The 23,056-nt window shown below is 44.7% G+C and overlaps 4 protein-coding genes and 1 long non-coding RNA gene across 10 annotated transcripts in view; 3 read left to right on the top strand and 2 right to left on the bottom strand.

The window, feature by feature from the left end:
• Positions 1 to 104: 104 nt before the first annotated feature.
• pycard (PYD and CARD domain containing) lies at positions 105 to 1,849 on the top strand. The gene is made up of 3 exons (XM_080005173.1): positions 105 to 394; positions 784 to 822; positions 1,323 to 1,849. The coding sequence occupies exons 1-3, from the start codon at positions 115 to 117 to the stop codon at positions 1,583 to 1,585; spliced, it is 582 nt and encodes a 193-aa protein (XP_079861299.1). The 5' UTR covers positions 105 to 114; the 3' UTR covers positions 1,586 to 1,849.
• Positions 1,850 to 3,483: 1,634 nt separating this feature from the next.
• On the top strand, positions 3,484 to 5,922 carry dnajc28 (DnaJ (Hsp40) homolog, subfamily C, member 28). The gene is made up of 2 exons (XM_080005512.1): positions 3,484 to 3,589; positions 4,334 to 5,922. Exon 2 carries the CDS (start codon positions 4,361 to 4,363, stop codon positions 5,495 to 5,497), a length of 1,137 nt encoding a protein of 378 aa, XP_079861638.1. The 5' UTR covers positions 3,484 to 3,589; positions 4,334 to 4,360; the 3' UTR covers positions 5,498 to 5,922.
• Positions 5,923 to 6,338: 416 nt separating this feature from the next.
• LOC307233989 lies at positions 6,339 to 6,786 on the bottom strand. Its single transcript, XR_013844285.1, has 3 exons — positions 6,686 to 6,786; positions 6,479 to 6,545; positions 6,339 to 6,361 (listed from the first exon to the last, which is right to left on the bottom strand). It is a non-coding gene; the product is annotated as an uncharacterized lncRNA (long non-coding RNA).
• Positions 6,787 to 7,752: 966 nt separating this feature from the next.
• On the bottom strand, positions 7,753 to 11,322 carry LOC307233998 (sodium channel regulatory subunit beta-1). The gene is made up of 6 exons (XM_080005528.1): positions 11,074 to 11,322; positions 10,204 to 10,370; positions 9,243 to 9,477; positions 8,933 to 9,092; positions 8,682 to 8,739; positions 7,753 to 8,485 (listed from the first exon to the last, which is right to left on the bottom strand). Exons 1-5 carry the CDS (start codon positions 11,114 to 11,116, stop codon positions 8,694 to 8,696), a joined length of 651 nt encoding a protein of 216 aa, XP_079861654.1. The 5' UTR covers positions 11,117 to 11,322; the 3' UTR covers positions 7,753 to 8,485; positions 8,682 to 8,693.
• Positions 11,323 to 11,916: 594 nt separating this feature from the next.
• gramd1a (GRAM domain containing 1A) overlaps positions 11,917 to 23,056 on the top strand; it is a 35,935-nt gene continuing 24,795 nt past the window's right edge. The window contains exons 1-3 of one of the 6 annotated variants that reach the window (XM_080005519.1): positions 11,917 to 12,167; positions 14,671 to 14,815; positions 18,091 to 19,123. In XM_080005519.1, the coding sequence (XP_079861645.1) occupies positions 18,672 to 19,123 (452 nt within the window). In that variant the 5' untranslated portion in view covers positions 11,917 to 12,167; positions 14,671 to 14,815; positions 18,091 to 18,671. Of the gene's footprint in view, positions 12,168 to 13,976; positions 14,056 to 14,670; positions 14,816 to 14,987; positions 15,036 to 15,921; positions 16,254 to 18,090; positions 19,124 to 23,056 lie in introns of those variants that run through there. The other 5 variants (XM_080005520.1, XM_080005523.1, XM_080005521.1 and 2 more) reach the window with 5 other exon arrangements.

Here is a 23,056-nt window from a genome sequence, read left to right as displayed (position 1 = left end):
GTGACGTCACGTTTTATTCACATTTCAGTCACAGCAAAGGTATGTCGTCACGCGGGCGTCACCCTCTCCCAATATCAAAAACAGCGCATTCACTCAACGAGGTTTTGTGGAAACATGGCTCCAAAAACAAAAACCATCAAACACATGTTGCTGGACGCGCTGGAGGACCTGGACCGGAGGCAGCAGAAGCGCTTCTGCGCCAGACTCCTGGACCGCGCGGAGGAGCCGCGCGTCCGGAGGAGCGCCGTGGAGGACGCGGACGAGACGCGGATCGTGGACGCGATGGTCTCCACGTTCACCGAGGCCGGAGCGTTGAAACTGACCTTAGAGATTCTGAGGGAGATCGAGTGCAACGACGTCGCCAAGAGACTGGAGCCGTTCTTGGCGGATATAGGTTCGTTTTAAAGCGGCGCGGTTTGAACGGGTTTAATACGCTACGGTCGATTTAGATCCATGGGTCAGTAAAAAAAACAAAAACGCAAAATTGTGTCAGACTAACGGACGATCGATGCGACGGTCGATTGCATTAGGAGCGTCGATTGAACTCTAACAGAGTCGATTTGTTCGAATCATCTGGAATTTGGAAAATGTTGGTCATTGTTTGGGGACTTTTGTTTTTGAGTTTCTATTTCCGCGTCAGTGTGTTTCTCAGCCGTTTATTGATGAATTGCTGATTCGAATAAGGGCGAATGTCTTTTCACAGCGATAAAATTTAATTTGCAAACTGTGTTTTAATGAAATGCAATGAATATGCCTGTTTAATAACGTTTTTCATGTTTGCAGCCCCGGAGTCTGCTGCAGGAACACCCGGTGTCAAAGAAGGTATACAGTATGTGATGTAATGTGGTGTGATGTGGTGTGATGTGATGTGATGTGATGTGATGTGATGTGATGTGATGTGGTGTGATGTGATGTGATGTGATGTGGTGTGATGTGATGTGATGTGATGTGATGTGATGTGATGTGGTGTGATGTGATGTGGTGTGGTTTGAGTTGATGTGATGTTGTGGTATGTTATGTTATGTTGTGTTATGTTGTGTTATGTTGTGTTAGGTTAGGTTATGTTACTTTTTGTGATTGTTTTCTAAATCCATCAATAATATTTAAATAATATGTGCTTATACTGTCCACAATGTGACATGGCGGAAGGATTACAGTACTTTCTTTTTTTGCATTGCGTAAGTTGTGTCCTGAAATATTGCGCAATCGAATGTCGCAATGGAACCCGACGATAACGTGACTCCTAGGCAGCTTTTGTAAAATCAGTTTTGTTGTTTGTTGCCAACTGTCAATCATCATTTTCATTTCCTTTTCCCCTTCAGAAATGCACTTTGTGGATAAGCACCGCATTTCACTGATAAAGAGAACCGGCTTGGTTGGACCCCTCTTGGACAGACTTTTGGAAGAAAAGGTCATCAACCAAGAGAGCTACAACATTGTCTTGTCTAAAGCCACCACCCAGGACAAGATGAGGTTCCTCTTCAGTGGCCCCCTTAATTCAAGCGGAACTAGAGGCAAAGATGTCCTCTACAAAGCCCTGGAGGAAAATGAGCCATATCTCGTAGAGGACCTGAAGGCATATTGAGGCGTAATTGTTATTATTCTAACTTCTCAGGTTAAGATAAAATAAGATAAGATAAGATAAGATAAGATAAGATAAGATAAGATAAGATGAGATGGGATGAGATGAGATGAGATGAGATGAGATGAGATGAGATGAGATACTTAATTTAATCCCCAAAGGGAAATTCCAGTGTTGCAGCAGCAATGACATAAACAGTCTCGGAAAACTATACATATTAAAGTGGTGCAGTTTGATATTTTAATGTAATAAAAACTTTAAAAAGCAATGTGGGCAATCAAATGATATATTCCTTGAAATGTGTATTATTTAGCAATTGAGCTGATATAGTAAATATTTAAAAAATAACCTGATATGTCAGAAAGACATTTTTTTAGCACATAAACATATGTACATCAATGTATATTAAATGTCTGTTTTGTAATGATGAAAGCTGTAGAAATATCCCACATGAAAAATAAAGATAAGACACTCCGCTGTGTGCCTGGATCCCGGACTTCCTCTCAGCCCGGCCCCCCGATGGTTAGGGCGAGGAGGCACATGTCCAGCTCCCTCACCATGAACACAGGATCCCCCCAGTGCTGCGTCCTCAGCCCCCTACTGTACCCCCTGTACACACATGACTGCCACTTGACACCATCCCCGAGTTGACGACACATGGTGGGCCTGATCAACGACGACGATGAGAAGGCCTACCGTGAGGAGGTGGCTGACCTGTCACTCTGGTGCCAGGACAACAGCCTCCTCCTGAACGTCAGCAAAACTAAGGAGCTGATTGTGGACTTTAGGAGGGGTTTATAAACGAGGACGCACACGCTGCTGGTGATTAATGGGGCTTCTGTCGACAGGGTGAGCAGCTTCAAGTACCCTGGAGTCCACATCACTTAACATGGACTACACACACAGACACTCTGGTGAGAAAGGCAACGCAGCGTCTTTACCACGTCAGGCAGCTAAAGAAATTCCGGGTCTCGGTGAGGATCCTCAAGTCCTTCTACTCTGGAGCGGTGGAGAGCATCCTGACGGGCACCATCACTGCCTGGTTTGGGAACTGTACTGCTCAGGACAGGCGGGCCCTGCAGTGGGTGGTGCGTTCAGCCCCACGTACCACTGGAACTACCCTCCCCTCCCTGCAGGACTTATACACCAGGAGGTGTAGTAGCAGAGACGGCAGGATCATGAAGGATCCTCACGACCCCACAAAGGACTGTTCCAGCTGCTGCGGTCGGGCAAGCGCCTCTGGAGCCACACGGCGAGGACAGAGAGACGGAGACGGAGTTTCTTACCGCAAGCCATAAGGACTGTCAACGCTGAAATCACCAGGGGTGACTGTACTGCAAGTTACTGTATCACTGTTATGGGTTACTGCAAACTGCGCTGTACTGCTGTTCTGTTCGGTGTTACTGTATTGCTGTGTCGTACTGTTGTATACTGTACTGTGTATCTCCATACACACTTTATTCACATGCACTTTACTGCACATATCTGTATATACAAATCGCCTATCCCATATATATAACTCTATTCCCTTTACTTCTATTTTGTACCCCCATTCTCTATTACCTTTTTGAGTCTTATTTTATTTTTTAATTTATTTTTATTTATATTATTCTATTCACTAACTGCATTACGTTTTAGGAATCAATTTGTCTCAGTTCGTCAGCTCGGTAGAAATTAGGTTAGCCACTACGCTCGGTTTAGAAACTACTGGCATAATCTCCGGGTGCGTTGCAAAGACATTTCCCAACATATATGTGTGAACGTATGTATATGTGTGTGACAGATACCTTGAATAAACCCCTTGAATCTTGAATCCTTGAAACGTGTCTGTACTACATGACACGCTCGCTTACACGCGCCGCTGTCTAAACGACACCACCCAGAATCCTATGCGGTGTGCGCCGTCGCCGGCCGACGCGGGTAAACCAACATGGCGTCGCTCCGGAGTCTTGCTAACAGACCTTTACATTTTCCCGAGGTTACGGGTTTGAACGTGGCGTTTGTCTGGTAAGTACCGAAAATGACGCGGCCGTACACACGTGTGTTTAAATCATTGCTCGGAGGTGGGCTTTTTTTTTTTTTAGCTGGTTTTGATATTAAAAGCACGGTTATCTCGCGTTTCAGCCTTTACGCATCACGCCCTGTCGCTACCTGTTTGTTTTCCTCCTCGTTGCTGGATGTCGCCGGTGGTGGCGTAGTAGTCGCGTACGTGACCTAGTTTTGAGTTTTGACTCATGGCACGTAACTTCACGGTGAAAACCCGAATCACAGTCACGCGTATAATATCAAAACAAATCATATGAAATACAACAAGCGAAAATTACAAGCCAAAAAGCAAACGCTCGTGTGTGTGTGTGTGTGTGTGTGTGTGTGTGTGTGTGTGTGTGTGTGTGTGTGTGTGCGCGTGTGCGCCTGCACGTCCTCCCTCACCACATCAGTAAACCTTCTCCTTGGCCTTCCTCCTATCCTCTTGCCTGGCAGCTCCACCTTCTTTTAAATCCCACCTTCATCCTTCTCCCAATGTAACTCTCATCTCCCCTACGCACGTGTCCAAACCATCCCATCTCGCCTCTCTCACCTTTTCACCAAAAAAAAAAAACCAAAACCCGGGCGCGTTCTTGTACAATGCGGAAATACGGCGGGATGCCATCACACATCGGTGGTGCAGTGGAGGATGGAAAAAAATACAGTTTTCGTTGCGCTGTTACCAAATTGAATCACTGATTTGTAATTCATGACCTCGCTTCACAGGTTGGTGCCTCTGCGCAGCTGGCAGACATGAGTTCCGCCTCGTACCTATTGGCTCCCCGCAGAGGCCTCCTGAGGGGTCCTTCTGGTCTCCTGCTGTGCCGGCGTCCCCTGCTGCTCAGGGGGCTCAGCTCTGGCCACGAGGTCAGTGGCAGCCTGCGAGAAAGCTACAGACTCCTGCAGCTGCCCGTTGAGGAGAGCAGCAGCCCGGCTCGGGTCAAAGAAGCCTACCTGCGCATGGCAAAGCTCTACCACCCTGACTCCGGGGCCGAAACAGCAGACGCAGCCCTGTTCGCGCGAGTCGAAGAGGCCTACCGCGCTGTGCTGGCACATCAGAGCCGGGCCGGTCATCGTGACGGAGCAACGGCGGAGGAGGATGAGGACAAGTCGAAAGGCACGGCACCGCAACACAGACAGTACCTCAGCTACGAGGGCGTGGGCTACGGCACGCCCAGTCAGCGTGAGAGGCAGTACCAGCACTTTCGAGTCGACCGAGCCGCAGAGCAGGTCTTGAACTACCGACAGAGGGAGCACGAGAGAGCTGCCGCGGGCGAGGGGGCGCTGGCGGAGCGGGATGTGCGCCAACGCAGCCGAAAGATTAAGATCACCCAGGCCGTGGAAAGACTGGTGGAGGATCTGATCCAGGAGTCCATGGCCCGCGGAGACTTTCGGAACCTCAGCGGAGCCGGCAAGCCCCTCAATAAGTTTGAGTACAATCCCTACGCCGACCCTATGACCCACAACCTGAACCGCATCCTCATCGACAACGGTTACCAGCCAGCGTGGGTTGTGGCGCAGCAGGACATCCGTGGGACCGCCGCCCGGATCCGCCAAAAGCTGCTGGAGGGGAGGGCTAGCCTAGGGAACCCCGTGAGCCCGAAAGAGCGCGCTCAGTGGGAGCAGCTGTGTGGCTCCGTAAAGGAGGAGCTGGGGAAACTCAACAAAATGGTGGACAATTTCAACCTCATCGTGCCAATGCTCAAAATGCAAATGGTTCACTTCAGCTTGGCTCGAGAGATTGACCGCGCTGAGAAAGGAGCTCTCCAGCAAAGACAAGAGAAAGAGTGGGAACCGAGGAAGGAGGAGATAAAGCGGGCCAGTGAGGCGCCAAGACCTAAAGCTGCCAAACAAGGACTGATGCTGTGGATGCAGAATTTACTCAGATGAAAAATGGATGCGAGAAAAACAGCAGTCATTTGATTGAACATTTTATTTATTTTCTGCTATTAAATTAGTATTTAACAAAAATCAAACAGTGCCTCTTTTGGTGCTGAAAATGGCCTTTTATCCAATGACAAAATGGTGAAAGTGGCCGCAGTTTAGCAGATCGGCGTTATTCCCAACGTACATCTAGATTCATAAAAAAAAAAATCACACTTATTGAATGAGTGTATTTTAATGACAAAATAAATCAAAGCCAACATATTGATTATATAGTCATGGAATTTCTGGAAAAGAAAAAATAAATCACTACAAATTCAATGGATATATTCATAGTTATTGAATTAAATTTAATAAAACACAATGGTGTCAAGTTCCTGGTTATGACAAATCACAGTTCGGTGTCGTCCTGTATATCTTCACAGCCTCTGTCTTCTAGCCTGGTAGACTCTCGGATATTGCAGGGTTGCAGATGACGACAGTCTCGTTGCCAGTTGCTCTACTGACTTTACCGCGCAGCGCCTGAGTGACTGCTCTAGAGGGAGTTACCGCCTTGGTCCAGTCGTGGGCAATGTACTGGTGATAGGGATCATGGGAGTTCTCCAGCTTTTTGGAGCGAATGTAACTCAGCATGATGCCAAATGTGAAAAAACTGAACATGCCCACCACCAGCAGGATATACATAATGCCCTGAGACTGGGCGTGAGCTCTCAGCCCACCCGTGTTGTGCACAGCCTGCTGGGTAGTGTGGTTTAGCGGTCTCGGTTGGGGCTGTCCACCTGTTCCATTGAGGCAGTGCTGCAGGAAGGAGAGCAGGAGAGACTGCAGCTCCGTGCTGTTGATGTAAAGCATCACTGATCCCTGCTGGCGCTTGAGGAAAGTGCAACCGAGGAGAGAGAGAGAGGATTGTGTAAGGTCAGCAATTATTGTGCTTTTGACAAATTATGCGGGTCTTAAATTGCTGTGCTCGTCATGACAAACACTTACGCGTTGCTGTGTTATTTTCTGAAATTTTGAACAGCAGCTGCAATATTTCCTCCACTTTGTCCTCTACCTTGGCAAGAAGTGGAGACAGAAATATATTGTTTTAAATGTTTCAATACCTGTGTAGATAATTACACAGTATTTTCCAGATAAGATCTTTAAAAATAACTCTTGAAAACAATCGCAAAGTGGTGTGAAATCATAGCCTACCTTTGGTATAGATCAGTGAGCTCCTGCTGGCACTAGAACCAGTAGAAAACCATAATTCCTATTTTTCTTTCTCTTCTGTGTGTCTCCACGTCTCCTAGAAACTGTCTGGATCCTGGCTACACCTTCACTACAAATGTCTGGCACTCTGGCCTCTTGCCCACACACTGAACCCTCCTTCCCACTCATACATATACGCGCAGGACACATGCAGCGCGCTTCACATGTCAACACGTTTAATGAAAGGAAGAAGGTGACGGGGGCAAGGTCAAGACGACTGAGGAGGAAGGCAGGGCTGCCGGACGGTTTTCCTGCACAGCGACAATGAGTTCCAACACCAAGGAAAACTGTCCTTCGTGGATCGATCAGATATTATCTTGTTTTCCACCTTTTGTTTTTGATTTGCGCAGAATGTTGTCTTTGGAGTGAAGATGCAATGGTGTGTTGAGTATTAAAAAATGCAAACTCAAGTAAGAGTTACCTGCATTTTCCCGCTGCTAGGGTAACGCAACCACGACTAGTCATAAACGCTGGTTTATGAAATTCACCATGGCTGCCTTTCACTTTGTGCACATTCTTGCCGTGGAAGGCGGACCCCGCCACAAACAATGGAAACAGCATATGGAGCAGAACATGCATAATGCAAATAACATTGAATGACTTTCTTAAAGTGTCAGCTAAAGTTTCAAATACAGTTTGGTATTTTCTAACAGAATAATTGCACTGATTGCCAATTTAAACAAAACCTCAATTTCAGACCTCATATCAAGACAATATTTAGCTAAAATATTCTAATCATCATTAGTTAAAACTACAAATATAAAAACCCAATTGTGATTGATAAAATAAAGTCATTGCCTACACCCCAATGTAATTGGTGAAGGGAGAGCTGCATGTGGAGAACAAAGGCGCCTTCATGTTTCGGAGGGGACTGGTTGGGGGGGTGCACGACTCAGACAAGATTGGGTTACAGTACAGTCACCTTCAAACGCCCTTCCATCGCCCACTCTGCCAGTCAGTGTGTGGTGTGTGTTGCCCGAAATAAAATCAAAAAGTAAAAAGGTGCAATAAAGGTTTTCAATATCAGAGTTTTTATTAATAATTACATAGGGCTTTAAGAGAGAAAGTAATGTTAAGAGCAAATCACTACTACTGCTATTATTATTATATATTATTATTACTTATATACTGTAGGTAGCAAAAAAGGCACTCGTTGGATCCAAGGACATACATTACGAGACAAAGCAGGTTAGACTTTCAGGATATGCTTTAGTATTCATCATAAATATATGGCTTTTTAATGTTTAATTATTTCACATTTGATGTGCACAGTGGAGTTCTCGTTATTTTTATGGGCTAAGAGGAGTGCTGAAAAACAAAGGTATACTCAAAATGTACTGATTATATACAGTACGTGAACAGGATCGACAACAGCAGATACACGTCTCTAAGTCTCTAAACACTTTGTCTGTCAAATTATGATTTTTATTATACATTGCTGCAGAATCACCTAAATTTCCTTTGGGCTCAATTAAAGTACCTATGTAATCTTATCTTATACAGGGGCATTTTGTGTGTTAGGATATTCTTTTTTTTTTTTTTTGTCAAAATCTAGGCACTATTCTCACCAGACCATCCTTTGGATCGGTGGTAACCATCGTTTGGAGAACACGTTGTACGTTGTACAGCATACTGTGTGTTGAGGCGGTAAACACATCAACCTCTCGGATGAACTTCCTCGCAGTGTCACCGGGAGCTCTTCACGACTTCCAGTAGTAGAGTTTATGAAATGTTCTTGATCACCTGGTCAATACCAACAAAAAAATGTATACGATCAAATGGCCCCCAGTTACAAGAATTTTGAATAAATTTAAAATGCGAAAATTAAAATACTATTACTATTATTATTATTATTATTATTATTATTATTATTATCATCATAATACAATCATGATCACAATTTCTACTGTTGTAAACAAAATAAAAATAACTAACTTACCAGAAATTGGGTTCACTCAAGCACTACCCCATCACAGGTTTCTTTCGACTCTAAAACCCTGTATATATCAAAGGAAAACACGTTTTGAAGCTAGAAATTTAGCGTAGAGTGCAGTGTTTGCATACTATGATATTTCACCATATGTAGTATATCACCCTGGTATTTTTTATTTGAGCATGCTGTGGTTTTGGACATACTAAATAGTGTGCTGGTATGGCATTTCGTCTGCAGCCAAACACAGGGGGCCTCACCGCTCCTGGGCCTTGAGGGCTTTGCGGGCCTCCCGTGCGTCGTGCTCTTCTGAGATCTTTTTGTAGCAATAGATCACAACTGCGATCAGCCAAAGCTGGAGCACTACGATCAGCACATACATCAGAATCTCCGCGATCACCGCCGTCATCTCCCGGTTGGCTGGAAGAGAGGAACCAAGCCGAGTTGAAGGACAATGGACGTAAAAGAGGGTGTGGAGGCGGGGGCCATCCTAACTGGACAATCCAAACTAGTGGCTGTAAAAAAAGGGCAAGGAAATCAAACAAGTTGAACTCAAAACCTTCCCCGTACCTTGAGCTACCACAGTGAGCGCCACCTCCTTCCGCACGACAACGTTCTCCTCGTGGGCTGCGAGGAGGAGGGTGCGTTGGAAGGTGCAGCGGTATGTGCCCGTGTCGTTAAATGTGACATTGTGGATGTGAATGGCTCCTATCTGAATGTCCGTGTCCTGGGTGCCAAGCCACTCCAGACGGCTGCTGAAATCTTCGTGGAGGATGTTCGAGTTGGGGTGATCATAGTGGAAGATCTATTCATGGAAACAAAAGAGTGAATTGCATGACTTAAACGTATAAATTAGGCTTTAGGGAGGCTTGGCGAGATGCGTACGGCACGGTCCTCATTAGCATTAAACTGTCTCACAATTATTTTAAGGCCAGCTGGACAGGGAGGAGTCACGCCTTTCTGGGGTCCTGGGCTATACCTCTATCATACCAACGCATCCAAGCACGGAAGAACAATGAGGATTCCAACGGGATGCACATAGTAAGTCCTTGTAACATTGAGGTATTACACTGAGAAAGAAGAATAAAACAGCCTCAATTAATGGGCACATCCACAAGACACAAAAGGGAGAATTCATGTTTTTTTTAAAGCTCAAATGTTTGCCCCACTGGGCTGCATTGGAGCACGGTGAGAAGCTGCAGCACAGCAGCAAGTCCCTCAACATTAAAGTGAACATATCCCTAGGTCTCTAGGCAGAGAGAGCTATCACAAATTCACAGTCTAAAAACTCTCTTCACAACCATCTCCACCAACCTAATTACCAATTTTCATTTAATTGAACTAAAATTACAAACACAATCAACTCGCTAGTGTGGCAGACACCCGGGTTGCAGCTCTGCAGCATTCACTTACTATGGTAAAATATAATTAATGTTGTTTTACATTTTACATGGTCCAGGACAGATGACAGCAGCAGCGTTATCACCAGAAGGCTCGTTCTGACACATTGGGAAGGCGTGATGCTACTCACAGGCCTGAAATCCTCCTCTCCCTCGGGTCTGAAGTCCCAGTCCACGGTGGTGCGGGCGCTGACCTCTTCTCTCTTCTTACAGGAGATGCAGCCCAGCGAAAATCCTTGGCCGGCCACAGCCTCCGTCGGGGAGTCCACCTCGGAACAGCCCGCATGGCATAGAGTCACTTGGAGGAGGAGGAGGGAGAAGAGGGAATTGGTGGTAAAACATTGGTCAAAAGAAACAATCAAAAACAATCAGCATCAGTTTCTGTTGGAAACCATTCCCTTCTTCGCCGGGGCCTGCACGGAAGAATACTTTGCGAAGAGACGCCAACATTGTGCAAGCTTAATATCTGTAAAAACACAAGCTGATATTGACAGACAAGGGCATTCCACGTGTGCACTAAAACGAATGTGTGTAGTCACCATATGTCTACATCAATGACATGGTTCCAATAGGGAAGAAGTGCTGAGGCCACGCTGAAAGAAGCAAGGGCACGGCTGTCTGGACCCTAATAGGCGTTTTTTATGTTGTGAACAGCGGTGATGATCATTCCAGACTCTTCACTCCTGTTTATCATCACAGAACCGCATGTCCAGTTCACGTTTTTTTTTTTTAACCCTTTAGGGCTTTACGGGCCCACGTCGAAAAGACATGCAGTTGAACGCGATTGCCAAATCTCAACCCTGAAAGGGACAAAACAACCCAAGAAGACATGCAAGAGGGTGTGGCATTATATTATCCCCATCGTCATCAACACTAATCTACCATAAAGAATAAGACGCCACAGCACGAAATACCTCATTTACACATCTGATCTCTTTCGAGGCCGGGATCCCACTTTGGGGTAGCCATGCACTGACTGACTACTAAAATTGAATACTCACCCCAAAGACACAAATAAATCAAGACGGGCAAACGTTGCGTCATTTCCACGGCAACTGTCAGGATTTAAAACATGTCATCTGCAAAACCACCGTTCCGCCCACCATATCAAGACATGCCTCATGACGACACTGTTTGCTCTTTCATGTTTGAAAAGTCGGTCGGTTTCTAAGAGATATAGGGTCGGAGAAGAAAAATCCAGTTCCAGTTCTCGGCAGTGGTTTCAAGTTGTCACCGAAGCGACGTCGGGATTTAAGACGGCTATATTTAGAGCGTGTCATTGCGTGCGTTGAACGGCGAGCGCTCTCAGGCCAAGATGCCATCGGAGAAGCTGACACCACCACTACAACACAGCGTCATCTGATTTAGGTTTTCAAGCGGTGCGACATGTTACGACAAAATGCCGCGGGAATATTTACATCAGCCCGGCCCTGTCAACTGAATTGTTTTTTTTCAGTGTCGGCGGTGAGAAATATTTACATCGGAAAACTTTAATCGACTTTTTTGGTCGGGAACGCAGAATTGCGCCGAAAAAAAATAGATCGAATCCTGGTGACATGAGGTGTTTGGTGGTGTCTCCGTCTTTTTGCGCGGGTACGGTGCCAGCTGAGTGTGGGAGGCGATTCGGGACTGGTTGTACAGCCTTCCTGGAGCCCTGGGCAGGTTCCAGAGAAGGAGCCATGTCTGTACGGTCTTGCACTGATCTCGTGACCATCTCTTTCCCCTTTACTTTCTAACTGCCTATCCTATTTAAAACAAAGAAATTTAAAAAAAAGTACAGTATCTAACTCTATTAGTGCTATTTATTTAGCATGGCTGTGGCTGTAATATACTGTACAGGGGTTTGTTACTGGAGTGATACTAAATGTGATACTGCAAGTTGCTTTGGACTAAAGCGTCTGCTAAACAACATCATTTAATGTAAGGTAATGTACGAGCACAGTGGAGATACTGTAGATCCCCCAATCCTACACTGGAGGATCAACGCCTTCCAAGTGATGCAGACTGACGCCCTGTTGAGGTTATTTCCGTGGAGGGAGATTGGACATTTTATTCCCAGCCTCAGAATCGGAATCAGAATCATCTTTATTGCCAAGTAAGTTTACACGTGCAAGGAATTTGTCCTGGTGTTCGGTGCATACGTGAAACATAAATGTAAAGTAGAGCAACAGGAAAACAACAAGTAAAATATATAAGAATATGTAAAATAAGGCTGTTTTTGTTTATTTTAAATAAAGCTGTATAGTTTGTGCAGAAATGTGCAAATGTTCAATATAAAGTGTAGCCTTCCATAGAAATCGGCAAGAAATTCTATAAATTTCTATTAATTTTATTAAATTCTATAATTTTTTTTTTTTTTTTAATAAAAGCATGCTTTTAACCGTACATCCCTCCAAGAACATTTGAGTCACGTATAATTAATCACATCAATAGTTGTGTCCTTTTCTGTCGACCCGTGTTTACTGTCAGCTCCGCTATCTGCCGTCAGAGGCTCAAGTCAATGTCAACCGCCCCTCCCAGGAAAACAAGGCCATCGAGGACAAGGCTGAAAAAACACAGACTGATGGCACCATCGTGTGACACCGAAAATCACTTAGTAAACACGGCGTCTGAAGTGATTTTTTTCCCCCTTGTTCTGTAAACTCATTTTTTTTTTCAGCCATATCCATTCTGTACAGGCGAGGTCTCTTTTTACCATGTAAATGTCAAAAAAAAAAAAAAGAGAGAAAAAAAGACGGCGGTAGAGGAAGAGGTTATATCCTGCAGTTATAACTTAACGGCTTCTTTCAAAGGCTGTGTGGCTCCGCAAAGCGCCATCGCCGACTGAACAACCGCTTTATTGAGTGGAAAGTACTTCATATTCCTTGTTCTTAAAGCTAATGGTGACATAAAAGGGTTATTCATTCGTGTTTCAGTTACTGGATGTTAACTCTGGAATTTGGAATACACCTCTCCGCGCTCCGGGGGATTGTGGCGACAAAGCATTATTATGAATGAGCTTATAAAACACAACACGTGTGCATTATTCAATTTAAATGTTATTTAAAGAACTGTATTTGGACTTGGTTTTCTTTGTGGAAAAAAAACGTGGTCTTCTATGGTATCACGCCGAAGAACCGTTTTGGGCTCCGGTCGGGGGCATTTTTCTTTGTGTCGACCCTGATAGATGCCAGCTGGGGAGTATATTATATGTAATTTAGCTTTGCTGATGTCAAGGATTTTCTCATGTGACGTAACTGTAGGACGTGGTTAGCACCGAACTCTACATGGGTCCTTGTGTGCGTCAACCTTCTGGTCGTCCATTAGGGTGAATAATAACAAGGGCATGTACAGATTTAATTTTATGTTTGTCCTATTAATAATGACACAAACACCCTGGAGAAAAAATTCGAAGATGGAGAGAGAGAGAGAGAGAGAGAGAGGGAGAGGGAGAGAGAAAGAGAGAGGGAGAGAGAAGTAGATGAGGAGAGAGAGAGAAGTCGAGGAAGAGAGAGGAGAAGAGGAATGGGAAGGGGGGGGGGGACCTTGGATGGAAAACAAACTTAAAGGAAATATTGACATATGATAAGCCCTGTGTGTGTGTGTGCATATGAGTTTGATGGTAGGGTGCACCTCCGACACACACACACACGCACAAACACACACACACACACACACATGCACACGCACACACACACCTCCTTTCTCCATGCCAGTGGTTTTTATTTTTAGCTCAGCTCGAGTTTCCCCTCTCAGCTCAGCAACACAACTCCCTGTAACCTAGAGTGGTGTGCACCACCCGACTGGAACCTGGACACGCATCCTTGGCTGGAGCTGGAGTCTGCCAAGTGTTTACTGACAGGCGCCGTTGGGGAAGTCGAGCGCTAGAAGATGCCAAGCTATGGAGAATGCTTTCTTTTTAAATGCCAAGTCATTGTGATGGCCATTTGAAAGGACACAGAAGAGACTCCCGGCTGAATCTGAAGATTGGGGGTTGGGTTAAGGTGAATATGTTACAGAAAATGACAAGGGTTAGTCAGTTTCCTATTTCGATTGTTAATGATCTCCATATCAGAACTGTTGTTGTTGCTGTAAACACCAACCAGAATGGCTGGTGTTTACCTTAGGAGGGAAAGTAAATTCATTTGTTTTAATCTGGTTACGAAAATGTAATTTATCTGTTAGGCAAATCTGAAAATAATCATTTGATGGTTTGTTGTTGTTTTTTTATGAATGTATTCTAATTTATGACTTTTCCTTTCTTGTGTGTCTTTTGTGTCAACGTGAGAGTAACACGCACAGGAAATACCCTTGTGTTGGAAAACACACCTGGACAAAGACCACGTTGTAATTCTGATTTAATTCACCAGCAGTTTAAAAAGCAGTTGGATCGCGGAGGCCTGTCTAAAGTCGCATGCACTGAAACCGAAAAGAAGGATCAGCGTGTCACTGACTCTGAAATACAGACATAGCTCCGATTTAAAGTCACGGCGTTTTACATGTGTTAATATCTCCACAGTAAAATGGTCAACATTTGCAGTAAGTCGATCCGTTGAATTAATCCGCCGACACATCACCTGAAATCACAGGTCATTATCGTCCTTCTCGTGTTACCTCAGACTTTGGACAAGGTGACCTGTGCTTGGCTGCTGCAGGCTGTGGAGGGAGATATCATATCTCTCGTTGGGGCGGGGGCCTCATCTCCAACCCCCGCCGGGCCCCCGGCGTGAACGCAGGGCGCGATGCCGCAGTCAGAGGCTCCAGGTGAGAACAGATCGCCGCGTGACCGCTCGACAAACAGGCTTTAGCCGCATATAACCCCCGTGTGTGTGTGTGTGTGTGTGTGTGTGTGTGTGTGTGTAAACAACCCCAGAGGAGTCGGCAGCTCGAACACAGTGACTTTGGTGACGGGGACGCTGTGGGGCAAAGGCTCTGTGAGGCAACAGACGACGCACGCATCTCCACCAGGCGGCGCGGTTTCCCTGTGCGTGTTAAAGCAACCTGTAGAGGCACAACAGACAGCTCCTTTCACGCCCGTGACCTCAGAAAGCATCATAACACGCGCTCCACGCTTGATTACGTCATATAACGCTATGGAGATGCTCTCTGGAGCTGTTTGTGTAAGAATCTGTGGGACTTGTGGCATTCAGTTATTCATATATATATATATATATATATATATATATATATATATATATATATATATAATAATTATTGTATGTGTATATATATGTGTTTGTGTGTGTATGTATATTTCTATATATTTTGGATGACATTATTAGTCATTACTCTACCTACTTCGCAGTGACCCATATTATTTCGCTGCGCCGTACGCGTCTGACGTATCTCGAGCCTCCTACAAAGTGGTAACGTGGCTACAAAGCGTCACGGACTTTGGCCACTCCGATAACCGCGTCGGTGTCTTGCGTTCCAGCGTTACTTGTGTTGCTTCGGAATCGACTTAAGTCCTCGTTTGTGCGACGCCCGCGACAAGCGAGAGCCGAGCGGCCGCCGGTTCGTCTGCCCTCTGCCCACATCCTCAGAAAATAACTGTTCCGAGGACCGTACCACAAAGTTGACGACGGGGGGGGGGGGGGGAGGAGGGCTGGGTCGTTTTCCACGCCGTTCCTCGAACTGGATGGACGCGCGTTCAAAACAATCGCGTTCGCGATGTGATAAGGACGTGTGGCGGATTGTTGTTTGAAACGCGTGCGAAAAGCGAAACTTTTGTATAACGAGACTGATTTTATCCGTCCCCCCCCCCCGCGCCTGCGCACACGGTTTAGTCCAGCCGTTGTCTCTCCAACTTGGGACAAAACGCTTTTCTCTGCGTAATCGTCCCCTTGGTACAAAAGCAAGCTGACAAAGTTTGTTATTAACTAGGCAACTAGTTAAACTTTATACTTTTATTTCGGTATGATTTTAATAAGATAGGTGGACAGAAGTATGCCGTTTTTACGCCCGTTCTTGAAATGATAGCCCTCTTAGCCAGATAACGTTAGTTATCTTTTGGGGCTTTGGGGCTTTTCTGGCTGTGTGGTTAGCGTTAGCCGGCTAACTGGGGCTAGCCGCTAGCTGCTCCGAGGATGCTGATGTGTTCCTGTGATAAAGCGGATTTTAACATCACTCCTCGCACCGTGGCTCGGCTCGTTTTTGAAGCCGAGCGAGATCTCAGGAACGGGGGACACTCGTCAAATGGGAGGTAGGAGCCTCTCCGTCTCTTCTAGAGTTGTCAAGCTGGGAAAGTTTGCCTCAACTTTGTAGCCCAGGGCCCGCTGGGTGTTTGCCTGAACAAATCGCACAATCAGTGTATTGGAGCGCCTTTTCATATTCAAGGAAATTCTTTTTGAAATAGTTGGTGCGTTATAGTGCGGTGCTCGTTTAAGTAACGTAAAAAAAAAAAGAATGCATGACAGTATAAAAATCTAATTTATACAAGACGAACAGAAATGTGCTAGATTCATTACTAGCAGAACATTTACGAGCTGCAGCGTTGAAACGAAACGTTGTTTCGTTTTCATACTAATTGTGATTTATGGAGCACTTCAGCACAACGCTGCAAAGTGCTTGACGAAGAAAAACAAGTTAAAGAGAGCGTGGTTAAAACAGGGAAGATGTTCAACGAGTGGAGTAGAAGGAAAGAAAGCATCTAGGTAAAACCGTAGCACAGATAAGTAAATGCAAGTACAATTAGATAAGACAGCTCAACTAAAACCCAGGATGTGCCTTCGTCTGAAAGTGGGTTTTAAGAAGAGATTTTAAAGGTGGCACATCGCCAAGTCCTTATTTTCACAGGCAGGTCGTATTTATGGAGACATATGGGTCATTTCCACCAAGGTAAACAAAGCACTGCCAGCCAATGCGTGGATAACACAGACACAGCTAAATCAGAACCAGTCTGTTGGACTTATTATTACTTATTGCTTATTATTATTGCTTATTTACTCACAGTCGAGCTCCTTGAGAGGTTTTTCCAACGCAACAAGCCAGTGCTGACACGTTTAAACGGTTATATGAATTCATAAATCGTTTCCTGATGTGTGTTTCACACTGCTACGGTGTAGCTGCAGCTCCGGTGTTTGATGGCCTGTGTTTTATGAAGACGGGACGGTGTGGAGTGAAGACTGAGGGCTAGTAGGAGATTATAATGGATTACTCTGGGCAAACAAGACTATGCTTGGATTGTTCTTGTGCAAACAGATCACTGCAAATACTGTCAAGATTGCATGGTCTTTTGCTTCAGAAGTGTCCGCTTTGAAGGCACACAATGGAGTATACGTGGATACACACTCGCAGACAGCCGCCCATAATATGTCTGGATTCGTATTGCAGTATGTTTTGCGGTTGTTTTCCCCGTGGCAAAGAGTGGTTGTGCGATTATATGCAATTATTGTTGTCTATCAGAGCAACTGGTTGTCCCTTAACGATGTTATTTCACCGTCCTTTTTACTATAGCTTTACAGTTGTGTCGGTTTCTGGAGCTCTTCAGTTTTGGTAAAGATTACTTTCTTGAACTGCTTCCTAATTAGACATTCTGTTATAAGGCTTGAATCCACACTGGTCTTTATATATATATATATATATATATATATATATATATATATATATATATATATATATATATATATATATATATATATATATATATAAATATAAATAAATGTAGTCTGGTTGTTTCTGAGCTAACGTCTGAAAGGAGCTAATTCTGAACAGTGTCTTCTAGAATAATATCCCAACAATGCTCTATGTAGTTATAAAAACTGAGCACGTGAACTGTCTGGCTTTAAATATACCATATTGATCAGCTGCCTGAGGAAACAATAGTTCACCACCTGTCATATGACACCTCAAATTCCCAGAACTGGCCTGCAAGGCGGTATCAATGAACTCACAGAAATAGCTTTTGCCTCACAATCCCTTATTTGCCGGGGGGGGTTTAACATGCTGTGTTTATTTCACGAAGGGCAGTTTTAGGATGGTGCTGTCAGTGGTAGGCTGCCCTCTTCAATATTAAGTTTCTCTTCTTTTTGGCCCTCCAGCTAGAAACTTCTGGACATAGATCTATTGTGTCTGAGAGTTCAACTCGGGCAAAGATGAGGCCGATGACAACACAAACATGTTGAAGTCCGCCAAGAGAGAAGGGAAAGGAACCTTACTGGAGTAGAAAGACAGACACCTGACATCATGAGAGGCTTCAAACAGGAAGACTAATCGTAAAAACGGACTCATCAAATGGACGGCTCTCAGAAGATGACTGAAGGCTTTTAAAATGCGGCGAGTGCCCAATCTAAAACATTTGCTGCATTATTAACTATAGGACACACCAAACCTCCCCTGTAATTATATTGACATATATGGATCCACTGGAAATCTGAGGATATTTCACCAAGTTCAGAGTAACTTATCAATAAGAAGAAAATAGGTGATCATTGCTAACAGCTGTTGGCTATTTGTTTTCCTGGTTAAAGCTAACCAGAGCAACATTGACCTGATCAGATCAGAACTACTGTAGCATTCTGTTTCTCCATAGCTAAATTCACCTCTAGAGGACCAACAAGCCATCTTCAGGATAGTTGAATGGGTTGATAGAGGAGATCAGGACAGGTAAGTTCTGGGGGTGATGACTATGCCCTTGCCAGCAGGACCAGAAGGCTGCACCCTGGCTCAACCCATCGCCATCCCCACGCTTACTGTCCTGCCACCATCCTCAGACACAGAGACCTGGTCCCGTTCACCAAGCCCCAGACTTCCCCGCTCCCTCCGCCACCATCGACCCCACCGCAGCAGGACCAGAGGCAAGAAGAAGAAGAGCGACGATGAGAAAGCCAGGTCGCCCGGGCTACGAGGGGAGGACACGCCACGGATCATAGTTGAGGAGGCCGGCGAAAGGGCTGCAGCTCATCGACGGAGCCCCTCGCCTTCGCCTTCTGCAGCTTCGCAGGTGGAACAGCAGATCCAGGACCTGCTCCTGCCCCCGTCTCGGTCCTGCTCTCGCAGCTCTTCTCCCAGCCGGCGCTCCCGTTGGTCGCTAAGGAGCCTGCTGGGCAGAGAGTCCGACTGGGACAGCTGCAGGTTAGTGCTTTGGCTGTGTCCCAAACAGCCTCTCTGACAGGGGGACGTCTGACTAAATTCCATTCTAACACAGGGAAACACAGATAATAGAAGCACACAAGGCTTTAAGAGCAGTTGTCTTCTTCCTTGTGCATGCGGCCAGACTGAAGTGTTACTGTTTGGCATGCAGTTTTGGTGTCAACTGTCGAAGGTCCTCCCTTCTGGGTTTGACTTACTAATCTTGGGGCCCCAGCAGCTCAGGAGGTTCAGTGATGTAAAACAGGCTGTACTTTGCATTACTTGCGATGAAGCTTATAATTCTATGAAACCTCAGCCAATTTGCAAGTAGGCCTACAGAGACCGGATTGAAATGAGTGGCATATCATATTCTGGATGATAGTGAGGCGAAACAGCTTAACATTTGACAGAGATTTACACTTGGTAAACTTTTCTCTAATGCCTCGCCTGGCCAACTGGTGTGGTGGAGTTAATAAGCTAATGGCTGAAACCATAAGGGGACTGATTAGGCTGTTGGAAACCTGATTACGTTTGATTGTGATTTATGCCCAGAAGGCCATAATTAAAAGCTTGCGTATCACTCAATGAAATGCAGAGAATAAGCATGTTTTTACTGCTATTATTCTCTATTATTTTCTATTCTATTTAACAACAAAGGTGTAGTGCTGACATATATGTCAAGCTGCTGATTTACTGTAAAATATGTTACTGTATTTAGAATAGTTAATTATTCAAATTATATAATGATAATAATATTCTTAATAATAATGATAAGGAATAATGGTCAAATCTGAACTATTTAAATGAAGAAGAAGCAAAGTTATTAAATTCAGTTGTCAGAAAAGGGGGGGTGGGACTGGGTCCACCAGCCTGCCGCTACAGCATGACATCACCTGTGGCCAATGAGAGTGGGTTTTCTGTCTGATGATGTCATGCGGGTCCAATCAGAGGAGGCCTGTGGTGGCACTGCAGTGTGCTCTGAGGCTAGTCAAAGGGCTAACAGGGCAAGTAAAGGGTGCTAATTCTCCTTGCTCCACATGAACAGCTGTGTCCTTGTCCTCTTGATTTACCCACCAGTTTATTGACCTGGTTTTATTGTTTTGCTTAATGAAACACAGAGTCTTAGCCTTGGTTTTGATTTCTTTACTTCTCACATTACCCAAAACTCTCTGTTTGAAATGGAATGTGGTAAAAAAATAATAATAATGGAGACTAAACGTTAAAGGTTATTGCAATAAAGGTCATTTTTTACCTCTTCCCCACATTTTGACTTGCAAAATGAACAATAAGACGATAACATTGGCCAGATCTTACTGTTTAAGCCCAGTCAAAGTCCATTTCTGCCTGAGAGAGTTTAGGTTATGCAGTGCAAAAGGCTCCTAACATCAGAGGTGGAGCATTTACTACTTATGAAAGTCACTGAAAAAGCTGCAGTAATTACTTAAAAAAATGTACAAACTCAAACCATCATGATTGTGTTATAGCATAAGCAAGTGGTTGAAATATTTAGCTTTTTTAGATGTAAACATTCTAGTTTGTGTCTGTTCAGAGGACTTTAATGGCTGCTTTTATGGGGGGTTGGTAAGGTCAGTAAAGGCTATCCAGGAAAGCATGCACACAAAGTTAATTGGCCATTGTTTCCTGCATACAACAGATTTTTCGCAACCAGAGGTAAAGGTAAAATGCCAGTAACACCCTTTTGGGAATGAACAATAAGGGTCCCTCTACAGGGGAGTACAGCTGGGAATGTCCTCAGTGGGATTCCTTTTACATTCACGTTTCTTTCATTGTGTTCCCTACAATAAGGAGCTGCAATGCAAATGTTCCTAGAAGTGGCCATGCAAGGAGTTTGTGTGGTTGGTTGCAGATCCTCTGTTCTTCTGAACAGAGAATGCATGCAACCTCTCCTTTGAAGTGTATTTGTCTGTTAAAATATTAAACTGCCCTCTTTATTGGCTATCCACACTCTTATCAGTTTGGACTCAATCTGTCTTCGGGTTTTCTTCTTTGTGTTAAATGGAACCGCCGACCAATGTGTCCCCAGACGCAGATGCCCAATCCATAGTGTATCCACGACCCAACCCTCCATTTTAAATTTAGTCCAACTGCAGGGGGAGGGGGGTAGTTTGCACTGGGGATGTTGCACGCACCGCCATTTGTGCCCTTTGACACAGGTGTAAACACGCCTTTTGCCAGCTTGTTGTTCTTAACATGTTTTGTTTATTTATTTGTTTATTTTGTGGGGGGGGGGGTGCTTGGAATTTTCTGTTTCACCATCAGGTCCTTTGATAGTTTTGTGCCAACGTGTGTTTGGTTATGAAATGAGCTGAGAACAAATTGGTTGCAAAAAGTTATTTTAATTTATTAACAGCGCTCTGTTCTCTCAAAACTGCTAATTACTGAAGCCCAAAAGTGTGTTAGACAGACACAACTTTACAGGGAGCCTTCTCTAATGTTTGTGTAGTCTCTCCATAGAAACCATGCCGTTTAATTTAGTTGATCATGCCTATCTGTATGTTGTAGTAACACTTATATATGTTAACATACTGTATGTCTAAAGAATGGATGGAGGGAGGGGGGGTGGGAGTTTACCAGAATAAATTACTTTTTTTTTTTTTTATCTTAAAACCCACTCTCCACACACACACACACACTCAGACTTCATTTCACTGTCTTCATTTCAAAGTGTTTCAGACAGTCAATTCTGCTCAGTGTTTTTTTTTGTTTTGTTTTTTTTGTTTTTTTTTTAACTTCAGGTGAAGTGTGGTTGACGATTGCGACCTCTCGTTCTGTGTGCACACCATATCTGTACAGCCTGTGACCTCCTTCCTGTTTCAAATAGCATTCTATGATATTCTAACCAAGATCAGCATGTGCACACTGCCAAAATAAATCTCGCCAATCATATCTGCGTACATCAGCACAGCTGTTCTGCTGTGGACGGATTTTCCGTCATCCCCCTTTTGTCAGGGATAATCAAGGATAATGCTTGTATAATTGATTTGTCTAAAGGTCCTTCACACAAAATGCTGCCAGCTTGACAGACTTGGAAAATTGGACACTGTTTTAAAAAAATATATATGTTTTTGTATGATTTATGTCACTGCTCTCCTAATGAAGGCAAAGGCATTGATCTGTTGAAGTAATCAACTCGCTAGTTTGCGCTCTTTGTTTATTTTATTCACCGGTGGGGAAGAAAGTGACCTTCCGTGGTTTGAAAATAAAATTATTCATGTTTTCATACATGTTATTTGATTTATTTTTTAGCCTACATATTTTTCTCGTTCCTTGCTCCGGCCGCTGAACCCACTTGGCCCGTCCGCTCTGAGATTATAGCAGTGTGGTGAACCTCTCAAAAGCAGATTACAGAGAGGGAGAGACAGAACGGAGATGTGTGCCTGGCCAAGAACAGTCTGGATTATGATGTTGTCTTTAATCCAGAGGGATGGTCGGCGAAATTGAGCGTCAGGGGATTGGGTGGGCTCTGGCCTCCTATCAGGTGGATTCACAGGCGGCGATATAGAACCATAACGGTTTCTCTTTTTGTATCGCGCACTGAATGGATTAAACCGTGCTTCTAGACTAAACAGTTGATTTAATTTCCTCCCAGCCTGTTTGTTTTGTTTTACAATCTATCCCATGATTGAAAAATGTTGATTAAAAAAAACAAAACCCTCAGTCCGACGGCCTGACGGCCTGCAGTTTATCTTAGCTGTGACGCCCTTATCGGTGTCCCCCAGTTAGCACTATAATAAGAGAGTTGTGTCTCCTCCCCCTCCTCCACGGCTCTGCGCGGCGGGGATTACTCCTCCACGGCAGCTTGTTATCGGGGCCTGGAAACCGCGTCGGAGCTGCGGTCCGGTGCCCGCGGAGAGGGGTGAAGGTTGTTGTTATTATGGGGAGCTGGAAGTCGCGCGGCGGGATGACGGACGCCTC

This window comes from Zeus faber (assembly GCF_960531495.2).
Source record: "Zeus faber genome assembly, chromosome: 8".
NCBI lineage: Eukaryota > Metazoa > Chordata > Actinopteri > Zeiformes > Zeidae > Zeus > Zeus faber.
The sequence above is the reverse complement of the archived record's forward strand: the minus strand, read 5'-3'. Positions and strand labels throughout refer to the sequence as shown.